At 43.2% G+C, this 14,855-nt stretch overlaps 1 protein-coding gene across 3 annotated transcripts in view; it reads right to left on the bottom strand.

Annotated features, from left to right (window-relative positions):
- Nucleotides 1–14,855, bottom strand: part of LOC120741726 (inositol polyphosphate-5-phosphatase A-like) — a 155,224-nt gene that overhangs the window by 43,120 nt on the left and 97,249 nt on the right. For all 3 annotated transcript variants that reach the window (XM_040044753.1, XM_040044754.1, XM_040044751.1), the window contains 2 exons: nt 11,717–11,769; nt 10,787–10,906 (listed from right to left, as the gene is read on the bottom strand). In XM_040044753.1, the coding sequence (XP_039900687.1) occupies nt 10,787–10,906; nt 11,717–11,769 (173 nt within the window). The remainder of the gene's footprint in view (nt 1–10,786; nt 10,907–11,716; nt 11,770–14,855) is intronic.

Raw genomic sequence — 14,855 nt, 5'->3', positions numbered from 1 at the left:
GCTTACATAAACCAAAAAAAACACTAGAGGTAACCTTCGAAAGGCTGTAAGTCACCTGAAACCCTTTAATTTATGTGTCAAAATAAGGTTATGGTGCCCATAAATAAGCCAAAATGATCAGTCCTTTTAATGTGTAATGTGTAAAAGCACACTGCTCAAAATGTCTACCCTCCATGTTTTCACTAAGTCACTGATGTTTACTATACCTAACTATTATTTTTCTGAGTATAACTGACTGCTGCTCTCTATCCTAATGTCTAAAGTTTACTTTCTAAAGCAAGCACTGGCAGGTTAAACCAATAAAAAGTTTATGTAACATCTTATGTCGAGCTCAACTGATAAGACCAATATCAATACCGATATTTGGTGATCTAAAATATCTGCCGACTTCTCTAACGCAGTTTAACAATAATCTTATTTTATTATCACAACAGGTTGTGGATTACTCATTTATCCTCTGCCGGCCTGTGCAGAGGATATCAAAATCAAAAATCAAAAAAAAAAAAAATTATATGCACATTTAAATACAGGTTGAACCAAAGTGCTGTACATAGTAGAGATAAAATAGCAAACATACATAGTAATTACTATAAAAGACTAGTCATTCATTGTAGTCAGTGTTTTCAACCGGGTTTTAAAAATGTTGAGTGCTGGCGAAGGCCTAATGTGAAGGGGCAGACTGTTCCAGAGTTTGGGTGCAGCGATCACAAAAGCTCGGTCACCTCTGTTTTTCCTTCTAGTTCTGGGGATAGTCAGAAGAAACTTATCTGCAGACCTAAGGGCTCTACTTGGATTATTTTTTGTTAAAAGGTCCGAGAGATAAGATGGAGCTAATCCATTCAGAGATTTACAATTAACAAAATCTTGAAGTCGATTCTACGATGTACTGGTAACCAGTGTAAACGTGCCAGGATTAGGGAGATATGATCACATTTGCGAGTGCGTGTCAGGAGTCGGCCGCCAGCTGTCACTCAGGATAAGTGAGTGACAGCTGGTTGTTGCGTTTGTGGCATTTCTCTGGTGGACAAACTCTGTAACATTAGAACTCATAACATGACTGAAAGGTGTTCTCTGTGTCTCATTACGTGGAGACCCTCTGGCGTAACCAATCACGGAAGCTCCACTACCACCATCTGTCCAATACATCCAATCAGTGCAAGGACACGGGATCCCCCGACCACTTTTATAGCAGCCACTGATCAAACACCAGGTATTCTCCCTTTCTGCCCTGGAAGATCACAAGATTTTCAATTCAATTCAGTTTTATTTAAACAGCGCCAAATCACAACAACAGTCGCTTCAAGATGCTTTGTATTGTAAGGTAGACCCTACAATAATACAAAGAAAGAAAAACCCAACGATCATATGACCCCCTATGAGCAAGCGCTTTGGCGACAGTGGGAAGTAAAAACTCCCTTTTAACAGGAAGAAACCTCCAGCAGAAGGTTCAAGGTTCAAGGTTCAAGGTTCTTTATTTGTCACATGCATAGTTATACAGTATAACCACAGTGAATGTAGGCTGAACACGCCTCCGCGCAGGTGCAAAATTGGGGGGGGGGGGGGGGGGGGGTGTAGAGAAGACATGATATATATATTTTATATAATGATATAATAGTATATATAGTAACTATAAATATATAGTTATATTTATACAGACATATGTATATACACTGGGTGAATGTGCAGGGAGTAGCAGCAAGCAGGTGAATTCTGTATATTAATATGAATAGACATCTGACTATTTTACAGGAGACAATATAAACATATTTAAAATTAAAGGAATTTGAAATGTACATTGTGCCTTGGTTTAGTGTCTGGAAGAGTCCTGTCTCAGTCAATTATAGATGATGTGAGAGGGCGGGTGTGTGTGTTTAGGGCACGGATGGCTTGGGGATAGAAGCTCCTCTTGAGTCTCTCTGTCCTTGCCCGGAAGATGCGGAACCTTCTACCAGATTGCAGAAGTTGGAACAGTTTGTTGCCAGGATGGGACGGGTCCTTCAGTATCTGCGCTGCTCTAGTCCGGCATCTCCTGGTGTAGGTGTCCTGAAGCGGGGGGAGAGCAATCCTGCAGCAGCGTTCTGCTGTACGGATCACTCTCTGGAGAGCTTTTTGGTCCTTCACACAGCTGTTCCCAAACCACGATGTCATGTTCTGTGTGAGGATGCTCTCCACAGCGCCTGTATAGAAAATCCTGAGGATCTTTGGAGAGACCCTGAACTTCCTCAGTTGTCGTAGGTGATACAGGCGCTGCCTAGCCTTTTTGGTCTGGACCTGAATGTGGGCAGACCATGTCAGGTCTGAGGAGATGTGGACACCAAGATACTTGAAGGACTGCACCCTCTCCACTGGAGCTCCATTGATGATGATGGGCTTGTAGTCTCTGTGCTGACCCCTTCTGAAGTCCACCACCAGCTCCTTGGTCTTGCTGACGTTCAGCTGGAGGTGGTTGTCCTGGCACCACGATGCCAGATTCTTCACTTCATCCATGTAGGCCGCCTCATCGTTGTTGGAGATGGCACCCAACACCACTGTGTCGTCAGCAAACTTCACAATGGTGTTGGAGCCATGGGTGGCCACACAGTCTGAAGTGTAGAGGGAGTAGAGCAGTGGCGAGAGGACACATCCCTGAGGTGCTCCTGTGTTGATGGTGATGCTGTTGGAGAAGCACCTGCCCACCCTCACCACCTGAGTTCTGCCAGTGAGGAAGTCCAACACCCATGCACACAGACGGCTGTTAAGTCCCAGATCCCTGAGCTTTGTGAACAGTCTGCAGGGCACTATTGTGTTAAACGCTGAACTGTAATCAACAAACAGCATTCGCACATAGTTACCCTGTTTCTTGTCCACGTGGCTGAGAGTGGTGTGTAGGACGTGGGCGATGGCATCCTCTGTGGATCTGTTGGATCTGTAGGCGAACTGCAGCGGATCTGTGGTGTCTGGGATGGAGGAGGAGATGATGTTCTTCAGCAGCCTCTCAAACACCTTCATTACTACCGAGGTCAGTGCAACTGGCCGGTAATCGTTCAGGGATGAGGGTTTGCTGTTCTTGGGCACAGGGATGATGGTGGATCTTTTGAAGCATGTGGGGACCACAGACTTCGCCAGGGACTCGTTGAAGATGTAAGTGAACACACCTGCTAGCTGGTCAGCACAGCAGCGCAGCAGACGGCCGGTGATGCCGTCTGGCCCCGCCGCTTTCCTCAGAAGAAGCAGGCTCAGGGAGGGGCGGGGCCATCTGCTGAGACCGGTTGGGGTGAGAGAAGATCTTCTTTACTTTTCAGTTTTTATTTATCAACCGTTGTAAATGCCCAAATGACTATTGGTCAATATATTGACCTTCAACAACATATCAGTCGGGCTCTTCTCTATCTTTTTGTAACTGTGCTACAATTGGGCACGAACAATAAGTTTAAAGGCACTAATTTCAGAGACTTAAACCAATGGCCTCTGCACATTTTGACAGTTAGATAGACTCCTCATGACACGCACAAATGTTAATACTTTTACTGATTGCTGATAGTGCTGCTCAGTCTTTTGCCAGAAGCTAGCTATTTGGCATTTCATTGACCCCATAGGCAGTTGATATTTAACATTTAAAGCTGACTAATCCTAGAATTTCCTGTTCTGAAGTTACCCGAAACCACTATGAAAGTCTCACTGGCTGCATTACTTTTTCATTTGCCTGGATTTCATTCTTCTTCTTTTCTTCTTCTTCGATTGTTAAGCACAGTTTTTTAAGTTGCACATCCTTTGTGTGGAGTAGCTCTTTAATAAACCCAAACTGGGATTGATGCCATTAATGACCTCACACACTGGTGCTAAGAGACTGAGCTCTATCCAAACAGGCTTAGTGGTCAGTTTATACTGTTGACCAAAACGGAGGGCAGTAAAGTGGCTGAACACAGACGTCATGCGGCGCTTATAGGCGTGGGAACTTCTACATTCTTTGCCCTAATGGAGAATTTACCGCATGTGCTTTTGTGAGTAGCGAACACTATCCAAACAGATATATACCAATCAGGCAATGACATGTTAAAAAAGATAAATAAATAAAGAACAGATTAAGTGATGAACAGGAAAGATGAGGTTAAAAGTGAGGCAGTCACCCTTCAGAAAGAGTGGCTAAACTGAGAGAGGAGGAAATGTGTGTTTCTCCAGAGCTTGAGGTCTTTCTCCCACTAACAGCCATGTCTAATACCCGCGGCCGGGCTGTTTTGTCTGCTGCTCCAAGGTATCAGCCACAGGTCAGAAGGTAACACTCTGTTTACACGATCATTTCCTAAAGCACTCATGGTGACTCAGTGGTGTGAAAGTTGACTTTTTTCTTGGCCTTTGTGGGGACGGACCAAGAATTGCAACATTAGCTACAGCTACTGGGCGTGAAAGGGTCCTGAGGGTGGGGGGTCCTGGACTTTTGGGGGTGGGGTGGAGGCTGGATGGGGATCTGACTGACCCTCACCCTGGGTGGGGGGCCCCATTAGTCTCGTCATCACAGTTCATTCAGACAAACTGTAACAGTGTCAGTGACATTCTCCCACAAAGACACACTCCTTTACACAGTCTATAAACATGCTTTCTCCTGGCCAATTCATCGCGCAGTGACACCCCTGAAAGAGCCTCTTCACACGGCCCGTTCTCGCTGAGGTTTGGGCTGGGGCCTTCATCAGGCCTTCCTTGGGGCTACACAAAGGCCGGGGTCAAACGCTAATTTACAACATGGCCCCAGACTCTGCTCCCAGGCTCCTTAAACCGCCAGCACAAAGCCACCGCTAGACTTTTTCTCTACGTCTAACTCTCACAAAAACCATGGTATCAGGAAAAAAATACAAAAAAACATGTTTCTCAAGACTGAAAGCATTCCTGCATGAAAGACTCTATCAGAAGCTCAATCTCACAAACAGCACACACACACACCATGATACCCGATGAAAAGCTTACCTACATTGGATTGTTTCTCCTTTACACCAGCCTCAGTTTCACTGACTCCAGATTACACACGGTGATTGACAGCTAAACTCAGCCATAACGGACACCCAATATGAGATTATGAGGGTGCAAGTGGGGGCCATGTCATGATTATATTGACAAGGTGACTTACCATAAGTTGGCCAGTCAGATTCAACTTTGCACACAATAGCCAGGCCGAGCACCGTCATCCATTGTAAGTAAATGTTGAGAAATTGAGAGAATGTTAACATTGTGAAGAATCTGCTGGTGACGTCTTTCTGAATAAGCCAAGAGTGACCCGTGACAGGACCTTTGACACCTCAGGACAGCCTTACCCTCGTTCCCTTGTTAGCAGCCCATCTCCTTAGTAACTACCACCCCAACAAGAACACCATGCAGGAAAGATAAGGTGCTGAGGGGGTGAAAGGGGGTGAAAGGGTGTTTCAGCGGTCACACAGAAGTTAGGGAATAGGTCTGTTCAAGCCAACAGCGTCAAGACATCCTGAAGTACAGAAGACAGCGAACTTCTGAGATATAGCCAGGAGTGGGCAAGAAAAGTTTATGTAAAGTTTATGCGGACTGGAAAACTACCTGGACCCCAAAAGCTTACTTTAAAATTTGTTTGAACATCCCATTGTGATGCTGTGTGATGTGCACAAGCAAGTTCATGGATGCACTCTGCAAACCCAATGAGCTGATAACTTTCCGCGTCATCCCAAATATGGTCAAATACGAGCAAAATGGCGATGTTAAACCTTGCATATTCAGTCTATAGTTGTGCATTGCTACATAGTTATTTGGGTCTATTTTTAGACAGGCCACATCTTTTTGATTTATATTGCATTGGTGAATATTTCACCCAAATCAGAAATCTAATCAAACTTTACTTTGTGACTATACTGTTCTACAGAAAACCCAAGACTACTACAGAATATAATGCAAAACATAATGCCGAGGAGGGGGGGGGCTTAAGACAGGTTAAAATGACCATGTGTCTACAAATAACAGATAAGCAGCAAATCAGCAAATTCCGATGTGTTAGGGAATTCCACATTATGGATACTGTTAGCCTGAAAAGGACAAATAACACATTGAGTAAAGGTACAGGTAAAGTTAGGTGTAGGTTAAGGTAGTTATTGTTATGGTAAACTAGAAGTGCATAGTGAGTGAGTGAGTGAGTATATGGGAGAGAGAGAAACAGGTCCACTGTGAGCAGAGAGACAGTGGAGAAGATTAACCTCTGCTCCTGCAGGCCTCCCAGGGTGAGAAGGCAGCACAGAGTCACACAGTGGCACTACACACTCAGGTCTATAAACAAACACAATCAGTGGAAAAAGTCATTATAGATCACATGTAGACTCAGTAGAAAAAAAATTAATTGTACTACACATGTTTATGACACAGGAGTTGTACTGGAAACCATGATCAGCATGACAACACACACACGCACGCACACACACCAACCACTCTCTTTAATAAATTCATTCTGGCTTTAAGGAGGATCCCCCCTGCAATTATCCAGTCCTCCCTCTTGCAGCTCAACATGTCTATTGGCTGGAAACTAGCCGGCCTTTCTCTGCTCTTTCAGACCGTTGTTCTGGGAAAAGCCTAAAGGGAAACATTTAGATTGGAGGGCTTTTTGAGTCGCGCTGACAGTTGACTGATGACCCTCCATAAAATGACAAAGCATCGCTGTGTGGTGGCCAGTGCGGCCCACTGCCTCCCCATGGGAAACTAATTGCTTTGAATTGTTAACGGCAACATTATTTTTCTGCCAATCATTGCTTTTGAATGGCCCGAAAATGAGCATGAAACAAGTCTTTTCAGCGAACAAAACAGTTAAATGTCCCCAATGTTGATCAAATTAACTTCAGCACTCTGACAATGGACTATATTTGTGTGGAAATAATAGGGCACCACAAAGCAAGCCTTTATGCCTGGATTTCACAGTTGTAATGTAAAACTGTTCTCCCCTGAACCGGACCAGCCACTCTGAATGGGGCTTGGAAACAGAAACAAACTCCAATACACAAAGGAGATTTTTTTTTTTTTAACTGCAATGAAAAAAAAACCTGTTGGTTTTATCTCATGCTATCATTTCACATTGGTCATTTAGCAGAAAAGATTTCCACCCTCTAGAGAAGTTCCTGTCATTACATCAGCCTGTCTTTGGAAGGAAAATGCTAATAAGCTGATATCTGTACAATCTAGCAGCTAATGGGAGTTCATTTAACATTATGAAAATGCCCAGTTAAACTACTCTTTAAAAAACTGCTTGTGCGCACACAAACAACTCAACCATAACATAAATGGGAAACAATGAACTTTCCACATCAAGCGTACCCGAGGGTCACTTCATGCAGCTTGGAACACACATGGGCACTTTCAAAGGGCAGGAAAGGGAGCGAGGGTACATTTCAAGCAGAGCCTTTGCTGTTCTCCCATGGAAGCGGCCCTCACATCAGCCCAGGCTATGGAGCTGTGCTTTTTTTCCCCTTTTTTTCTTTCTGATGTGACTCAATAGTGAGGTCTGGCTGGCTAAACGTTGTTCCTTCTCAGCATTGTTCCCCCGAGGCCTTGAAGCACTTTGGAGATAAACACTATTTAGCAGTTAAAAGGGCCACAGAGGAAAAGGCTTATCAGATGTGTTCTCAATGGGCTGTAAGCTGCATTATTAGGCATGAGCTCCAGATAAGGTGCAGGTTGAAGTTTGATGCTCGGCAGCAGAGCTCTGTCCCCGCAGCGCTGCCGTGCGTGCAGGCTCCAGTGTAGACTGCTGTGAGGATCTCAGCTGGTGGTGTGTTCAGCAGCTCCAACCCTCCCCAATCTTATCCCATCCCGCAATGAGAGATTAGAGCCCAGAGAGGAGAGAGAAGAGAGAGGGAGGGGGAACTCTGGCTTTAGATATTCCCCGTTCCTTTTCCTGCTCCGCTTCTGGGGGTAGGAGTCAGAGTTAGGACAATAGCCAAAAAGATGGTTCCCAACCAGCCACTGAATGGGAACACTGTTGGTGGTAGCGCTTCATTCAAAGCCCGGCCCGGGCACATTGTCCTCCCAGATCGACGGAGGAGAATGGAGTTTGCTGGTGGCTGCCAAAAGGTTAGCAGCCTCTGTGAAAGGACCGACCCATTATTCACTGCCCTTTACAGAGCCCAGGCACCCTTTGTGCTCCTCCTCCCTTCCCTCTGCACTGCTAGCTTTTTCTCACTCCGGTGCTCCGGATCTGCGCCCGAAGGCTTCACCCTAAAGTGAGTGAGTGAGGCGCGATGGCCCCCCCACATCAATATCCCACCCCTGTATCGCTAGCAAGGAATACCAGGGGAGCTGGAACATATAACGACCTCCTCATCACCACCACCACCTTGCCTCACACCACTCACCCCTCGTCCCCACCCCTGCCGAAAGAAGAACCTTTAAATGATATGGCCCAGAAGTAACAACAAGGTTACCATCCTCCAACACAAGGGGAAGTAGAAGGAGGGAGCGTGGAAACTGCCACTCACGCCAGCACAGTTTCTATTCAATCCCTTCAGCCACCCAGCTAAGACTCTCGCTGCTGTTTAGGTGTGTTTACAGGAGGCCCTTTCAAAATAAATCAACTGGGGGGAAATAGCACAATGAAAGTAGAGGAAACACTATCAAACACAATAGAGCAGAAACAGAGGTGCTTTGGAAACGTGATTATGTCGGTAAATCCAGGTGCGTTAAGATGTAATAAAAAACTGCAAAAGCTGCTGAAACACTGCCACTTCCCTGTCCATTAAAGGCAGCACATTCTTTCATCAAATCAAAAATGAAGCAAAGGTAAAATATGACCTTGCAGAGAAGAATTTATTAAGTGCCTCGTAATTCAGGCCCATCAGAAAGCCTGTTTGTAATGTATGCCACCGATATATTTATGCATGTAGTTATCCAAAGTGGAGGAGGTGGGGAGGCGTGTCATGCATTCTTATGCAAGCTGAATGAGAGGTCACCTGCTGCCTGGTGGGTATTAGCCTTTTATTCTGTGTTAGCATGGCCAGGTACGGAGCAGGGCTACCACTGTGCACTCCATCATCCCACAGTGCTGCAAATGCATGTCCCATAAATTACATTAGCGTAGCCTATGAATGGAAATCATGGTCTGTTTGTACAGACACGGACTTCACTTAGATCAGAGGGTAGAAACCCGTACCATAACCATGAAAACTCCAGCTAGAATAATTAAAACCGTTAAACTAACGTAGCCTCCCTCGTGTTAGAGCCACCACTGTATAAATGACATGGCAATGTGCCTGCTACATAATACGATGTCCAGTATAGAAATAGAAATGAACATCCAGCAAAAGGCCAGGCGGTCACAGACAACTGCAGTAGGAAAAATGACATTAAATTTAACTGAAACCCAGTTAAATGGAAAGTTTGCAGATGTGCCTCTGTCTTATTGCCCAGCAGGTCCTGAGCAATCAGACAGCAGCTAAAAGTACTACATCCTGTTTGGCCAACATAGTCTGTAGTTAAAAGATGGACAGAGTAACCCACTGCTTTGCTAACTTTCATTTTGACACGGTGAGTTAGCATTATCCTGCGATATGGACGGCTGCCATCTTACTTTTTGCAGTGACTACATTTTGACAACAGGGCAGATTGCTAAATTATAACCTAATGCTAACAGCACAGGTTAGCAAAGGGGTAGTTTATATTAGAGCATCACACAGACATAAATACATGCTAATCAGTTCCAAATGAGTAAAATAATCATATAAATTCAGTCACCAAAAAGGACAGTTAAACAAAAAATGTTCCAAAAGTCACCAAGACTGCAAACACAGCTAAAATATTCAGTTCAATGACTCAGATTAGCAGAGGTGATGCCACCTGTCACTCAAAGCAGCCATGCCCCTAATAATACATAACTTTAAGCCTTAATACAGCGTACAGTGTGTACATTGTATTAGTTCTAATCAAGTGAAAAATTAGGCATGTTTATCCACTTTAAAGTTAACACAGCAGTCTATGGAGAATGACTCCTTCTAGATTAGTCTCGTGTGGTCTTTTGAGGAAATGCAGGAAAGGGTATTTTCTCTTGATGTGTGTGTCGGGGGGATATTCAGTTCTGTTCAGTTAGCCAGGACTTTTGATGTAATGCCAGTGATGATATTACATGTCACAGTATATTTTATATATTTATTTCTCAGGACCAAAGCAGTGTTCACAAATGGTGTACTGACAAATGCTTGCTTCATTTTCTCTGCTGGTAGAAAAACGACAGAGGTAAGTGTAAGATTACACTACCAAAAACTAAAGTAAAATAACAGAAAATGCTGGAAAGTATGAAAGATTTAGAGTGAGGGACAAAAAAAGAACAGATAAAGGAGACTTGGGAGTTCACAGACCGTATAGTGAGAAGCCCTATTTCCACAGACAGATGTAATCCCACTGGTCTAAGACTGAATCCCACCAAAAACCTTCTCCACACCTCTCTTGCTCAGTCTAAGCCTTGATTACAATATCAATACAGGTTTTTGCCATGCAACAGAGAAATGGGATTTGTGACTATCAGCTGCTACCTCAATGCAGATATGCAATTTCTGTTGTTCAGGAAAAAAAGAACATTTCTTAAATCTTTTTAGTCCGTCTCAGTTTTACAGATAAAGAGTGTAAACATCGTGTATAATGAAGGAACTTGTTTTGCAGATTATCTAAAAAATGTGTGGATATCATACGTCTTCCTGCTTTACAGAAACAGAAATGTTGGGTTATAAATAGAGTAAATCTACCTTGATATCTGCAGAATTTGATCTAAGACTAAAGTAAAAAAGAAAAAGAAAAAAAAGCTGGTGACCAACATCTACTGTACCTGTCTAAAACGTAGGTCAGTGCCTTCTGCCTGGTCCCAGAGTACTCTGATGGGCTTTTCTCCCAGGCCACAAGGTTGGAAGCATCATGGAAAAGGTGGATGTTGACCAGATCAAAGGCACTGATGGAGAAAGGTCACATTGTGAGCGATCACTGATGTTTCTAGCACACATATGCATAAGAATACAGCCACAAACTCTAATCTGCCTTCTTTCATTTTGTTCTCTCAGAGAAAAACAAGACAGCGATGAACACCTCCCTGCAGATCCTATCTGGGTGGTTTTTTTGTTAGCATGGGGCTTGGCAGGGCAACTCAGAGGAATTGATCTTATCCCACGGGCTTTATTCTGCAGTGACATCCTGAACAAATGAATACATCTGTAGCTTTGACTGTGTCCGATCTGATCTCCCATTCTTCACCAGCCTCTCTCTCTTTGCCGCTCTTGTCAAACGTCACGCTCCTATTAAATGCTTACCGTTTCAGCTCTTTAGTTCTCATGTCATCCCTCTATTAGATTACAATCCCCATCTTCCACCCCTCAGCCACCTACTCCTCCCCCCATTCCCTAGCTCTGCACGCTGGAAGCAGCGATGGTATTCATCCCGTACAGGTTCAATTGCATGTAATGTTTTTTGTCATCTGTCATACGCAACTGCTCGAGTAACGTGATTACGTCTAATCGAATCCCTGCTTACTTCTGCAGCACGCTGTCCGGAGAGGACTCGGCTATGTGAGTCGCTCTCTCCGTCTGGGTGCGCTGTCTATGATAACCTCACAGAGCAAGACTCCCTGCAGCTCGAGGGTGAAGTCAGACGTGACTGACGTGGCTAGATATTCATCTCTAATCACAGCGATACACTTGTAATGATTCAAGGTTGAACAGTGATGAGGTGGGATGTGTCATTGTGGGGACCTATTAATAAAACTCACCAGTCAGCCATGGCCCATCGAGTTCTGATGAATCCCTTTCTGGACCACTTGCACTGCAGAACAGAGAGACTCAATTTAGCATGACAATTGACAGTGGCGAGGATTTACCACGAGACAAATGAAAGCTATAGAGTCAAATGTTTCACAGTCAAGTGGCAATGTCCATCATCTGGGAGCAGAATTTCTGGTTTCCATTTTTCAGCACTGCTCGAAACTCTGCAGTTCAATTTGGACAGACAGACACATTTCATTAAAAAATTCCTGAATTGTGAGCTTTTAAGGCAATTAAACTGCCTAAGTTACTGTATGGAAACGGGCTGTTAATGACTCTATAAATACACATTTAAACATCCGAGTTAATGGATGAACAGTGGCGGAACGTAAGTGTATTGTAGCAAACACTCCACTACATTTCACTAGGAACATCCATCCATCCATCCATCCATCCATCCATCCATCCTCTTCCAATAATCCGGGGCTGGGTCACTGGGGGCAACAGCCTGAGCACCTCCCTCTCCCCAGCCACCCCCTCGAGCTCACCCGAGAACAGAAAGGCGTTCCCAGGCCAGCTGAGAGATGTGATCTTTCCTCCTCCTTGTAGACATGCCCAGAACATCTCACCCGAGAGGCATCCTAGCCAGATCTCCGAATCATTTTAACTGGGACCATATACTATACTGTTACCATAGTTATACCTTTTTTTATGTGTTTAAGTTTTCCATCATCAGTTTTCAAATAAAAAAAATGATGCTTTGTTATAAGTAAAATTCAGAAAACAGGAAAAAAGAGCTTGACAAGCCAAAACATTAAATTAAGCCAATAATAAATGGCCATTGTCTTTCACCTGTGTATACCAGTCAATCCATTTCATACCTGCTTGGCAACCTTTTCCAGATTTGAACAATCATTTTCAGTAAAACATTAGGACTAAAGGTGGAGTCAGTCTGAGATCAGTCTGTGATTGAATGGGGTCAAGTTGGCAATTACAGTGGAGGAAATTATGATTTGATTCAATCCTGAATTTTTGAGTTTGCTCACTTAGAAAGAAATGAACCGTCTCAAAAACACATTGCATAAAAGTTAGAAACTGATTTATAACTTTTATGTTATATTAATGTTATATCACAATTCTGGCTCCCAGAATTCTGCATTTGATGGTTTTTGTTTGAGTCATTTTAATGTAAGTTTGCTCGGCTAACATTATTTCAGAATGTTCAGTATTTTACAAAGTATTTTAATTTATGTAATAAAATATCGATATTTGGTGTTCCCTTATCGACACAATATTGCATTCTGTCTATTCTGTCTATATTTTTCCCCCAACCCTAATAAATATGAATAAATGGCTTCAGTCAGAATCCACTGCCTACAAAATTAAAATCAAAGCACTGCATGTTCAATGCAAACAAGATTCAACATGCTTTATTAAAACTAACCAAAAAAAAAACAACCACATGAAGATTCATACTTCTATTGTACATCAATATTCTTATGAATATGGAGGACTTGGTCAGTCAACCTGAAACATTCAACGCCATAAAAGAAAGAAAGTGGAATGCTATCAGTCTGTTTTTACACTCAGTTAATGTTGAAACTTCTACATTTAGGAAAGCTCTTTGAGAAGCTGGCAGCTCGAGGTGGGTTTTAACCTAGCTCACCTCAGCCTGAACACTCAGTGATCCTGACAGGCTTTTATTGAGTGAGCTGGTCAAGGAAGTTTTTACAAGAAGCAGAAAAATGGATTTTGACCATCCTAACCAGCTGATGTTTTTGGTCGAACGGTGAAGAAGACATCGCGGCAGAAAGTAACACGAAGCATACGTTTCTATCTAGATTCATCATTTTAAGTGAGAACGACCAGAGAACGGCGGCGCGAGTAGCTCTATGGAAAAAGATGCTGGGAGACACCAGGTGACAGCTGCAGTGCAGACATCCACCGTGCAGCTGTTTGATCAGATCAGGCTTGTGGGATCTGATCAAACAGCTGCATCTTTCTCAAACAGCACATGATCAAACAGCACATGATCTTTTTCAAACAGCACATGATTCACCATGAAGCTGGTTATTAAATGAGAGACAAATTGATGTTGCGAGTGTTCTCATTCTGAATAAATAAGCCTCTTTCTCATAACCTCTCTCTTTTTTCCTGCCTCTCTCTCTCTCTCTGTGTGTGATACCCCTAATGGGGAGTTAACTGCAGTGATAAATAAACTAATTACGGGCCAGGTCACATAATTACAAATTGACTAATTTTATTTAAAAAGCTCAGATGCAAATTAAAAGCCTAAGAGGTATTTGATTGCGCCTCACATCCTTCAATCTGCATTAGTATAAGATTAACTGTATCAAATTGAATTACATTAGCATACTTGAATTAATCCATAGTGCCTTGGCAGGATGTATGGACCCAATTATAACTTGCTGTCCCCCGAAATTGTGACTTTGAGAGGAGCATATGTAAACAGATATGATATGATCATGCTGTAGCAAAACCGATTGGCCTCGCACTTCAAAATATACCTATATTTTTGAACTTAATGACTATATTAAAAAGATAAACAGAAGCAAACAGAAGCAATAAGGCTTATGTAGTCACACACAAAAATGCACTCTGAATAACACATTAGTTTGCTGCACGTTAAATCCATTAACATGCTGCAAATGTTTGTCAATGTAAAGTTGAGGAAAGAAAGTATTAAGAGGATGAGAGGATGAGTAGGGACAAGATGAAGAGCGAGAGGTGGCGGTGGCGGTGGGGGTGGAGGGTGGACTTGCTCAGGACCCGTACGAGCACTGACTGCCGCCAGAGACGTTTAATCTCGATTTAATTTAAAGAGCCATTAACTACAATCGCAGCATTAAAATCCATCACTTTCTTGACACCCGGCCCCAGATTGCCCCATTTCCTCCACATATGACTGATTGACCCCCTGCTCCATCGCTCGCTTATAAACACACTCACCACGCGCACGAGGGCGCGAACATAGACAACTATCAGAGTGCATGCTTTAAAAGCATCACTGCAAAGTTTAAAATAATAATAATAATAAAATCATCATCTCTTTATTTCACACAATACGAGTGATTTTTTTGTAGCAGGAGTCCGAGTGAAGTGATTATCTCACAAAATCAATCAGAG

This window comes from Simochromis diagramma, unplaced genomic scaffold (genome assembly GCF_900408965.1).
Source record: "Simochromis diagramma unplaced genomic scaffold, fSimDia1.1 OVJJ01000486.1, whole genome shotgun sequence".
NCBI lineage: Eukaryota > Metazoa > Chordata > Actinopteri > Cichliformes > Cichlidae > Simochromis > Simochromis diagramma.
Note: the sequence above shows the minus strand (reverse complement) of the source record. Positions and strands in the feature narration are given on the sequence as shown.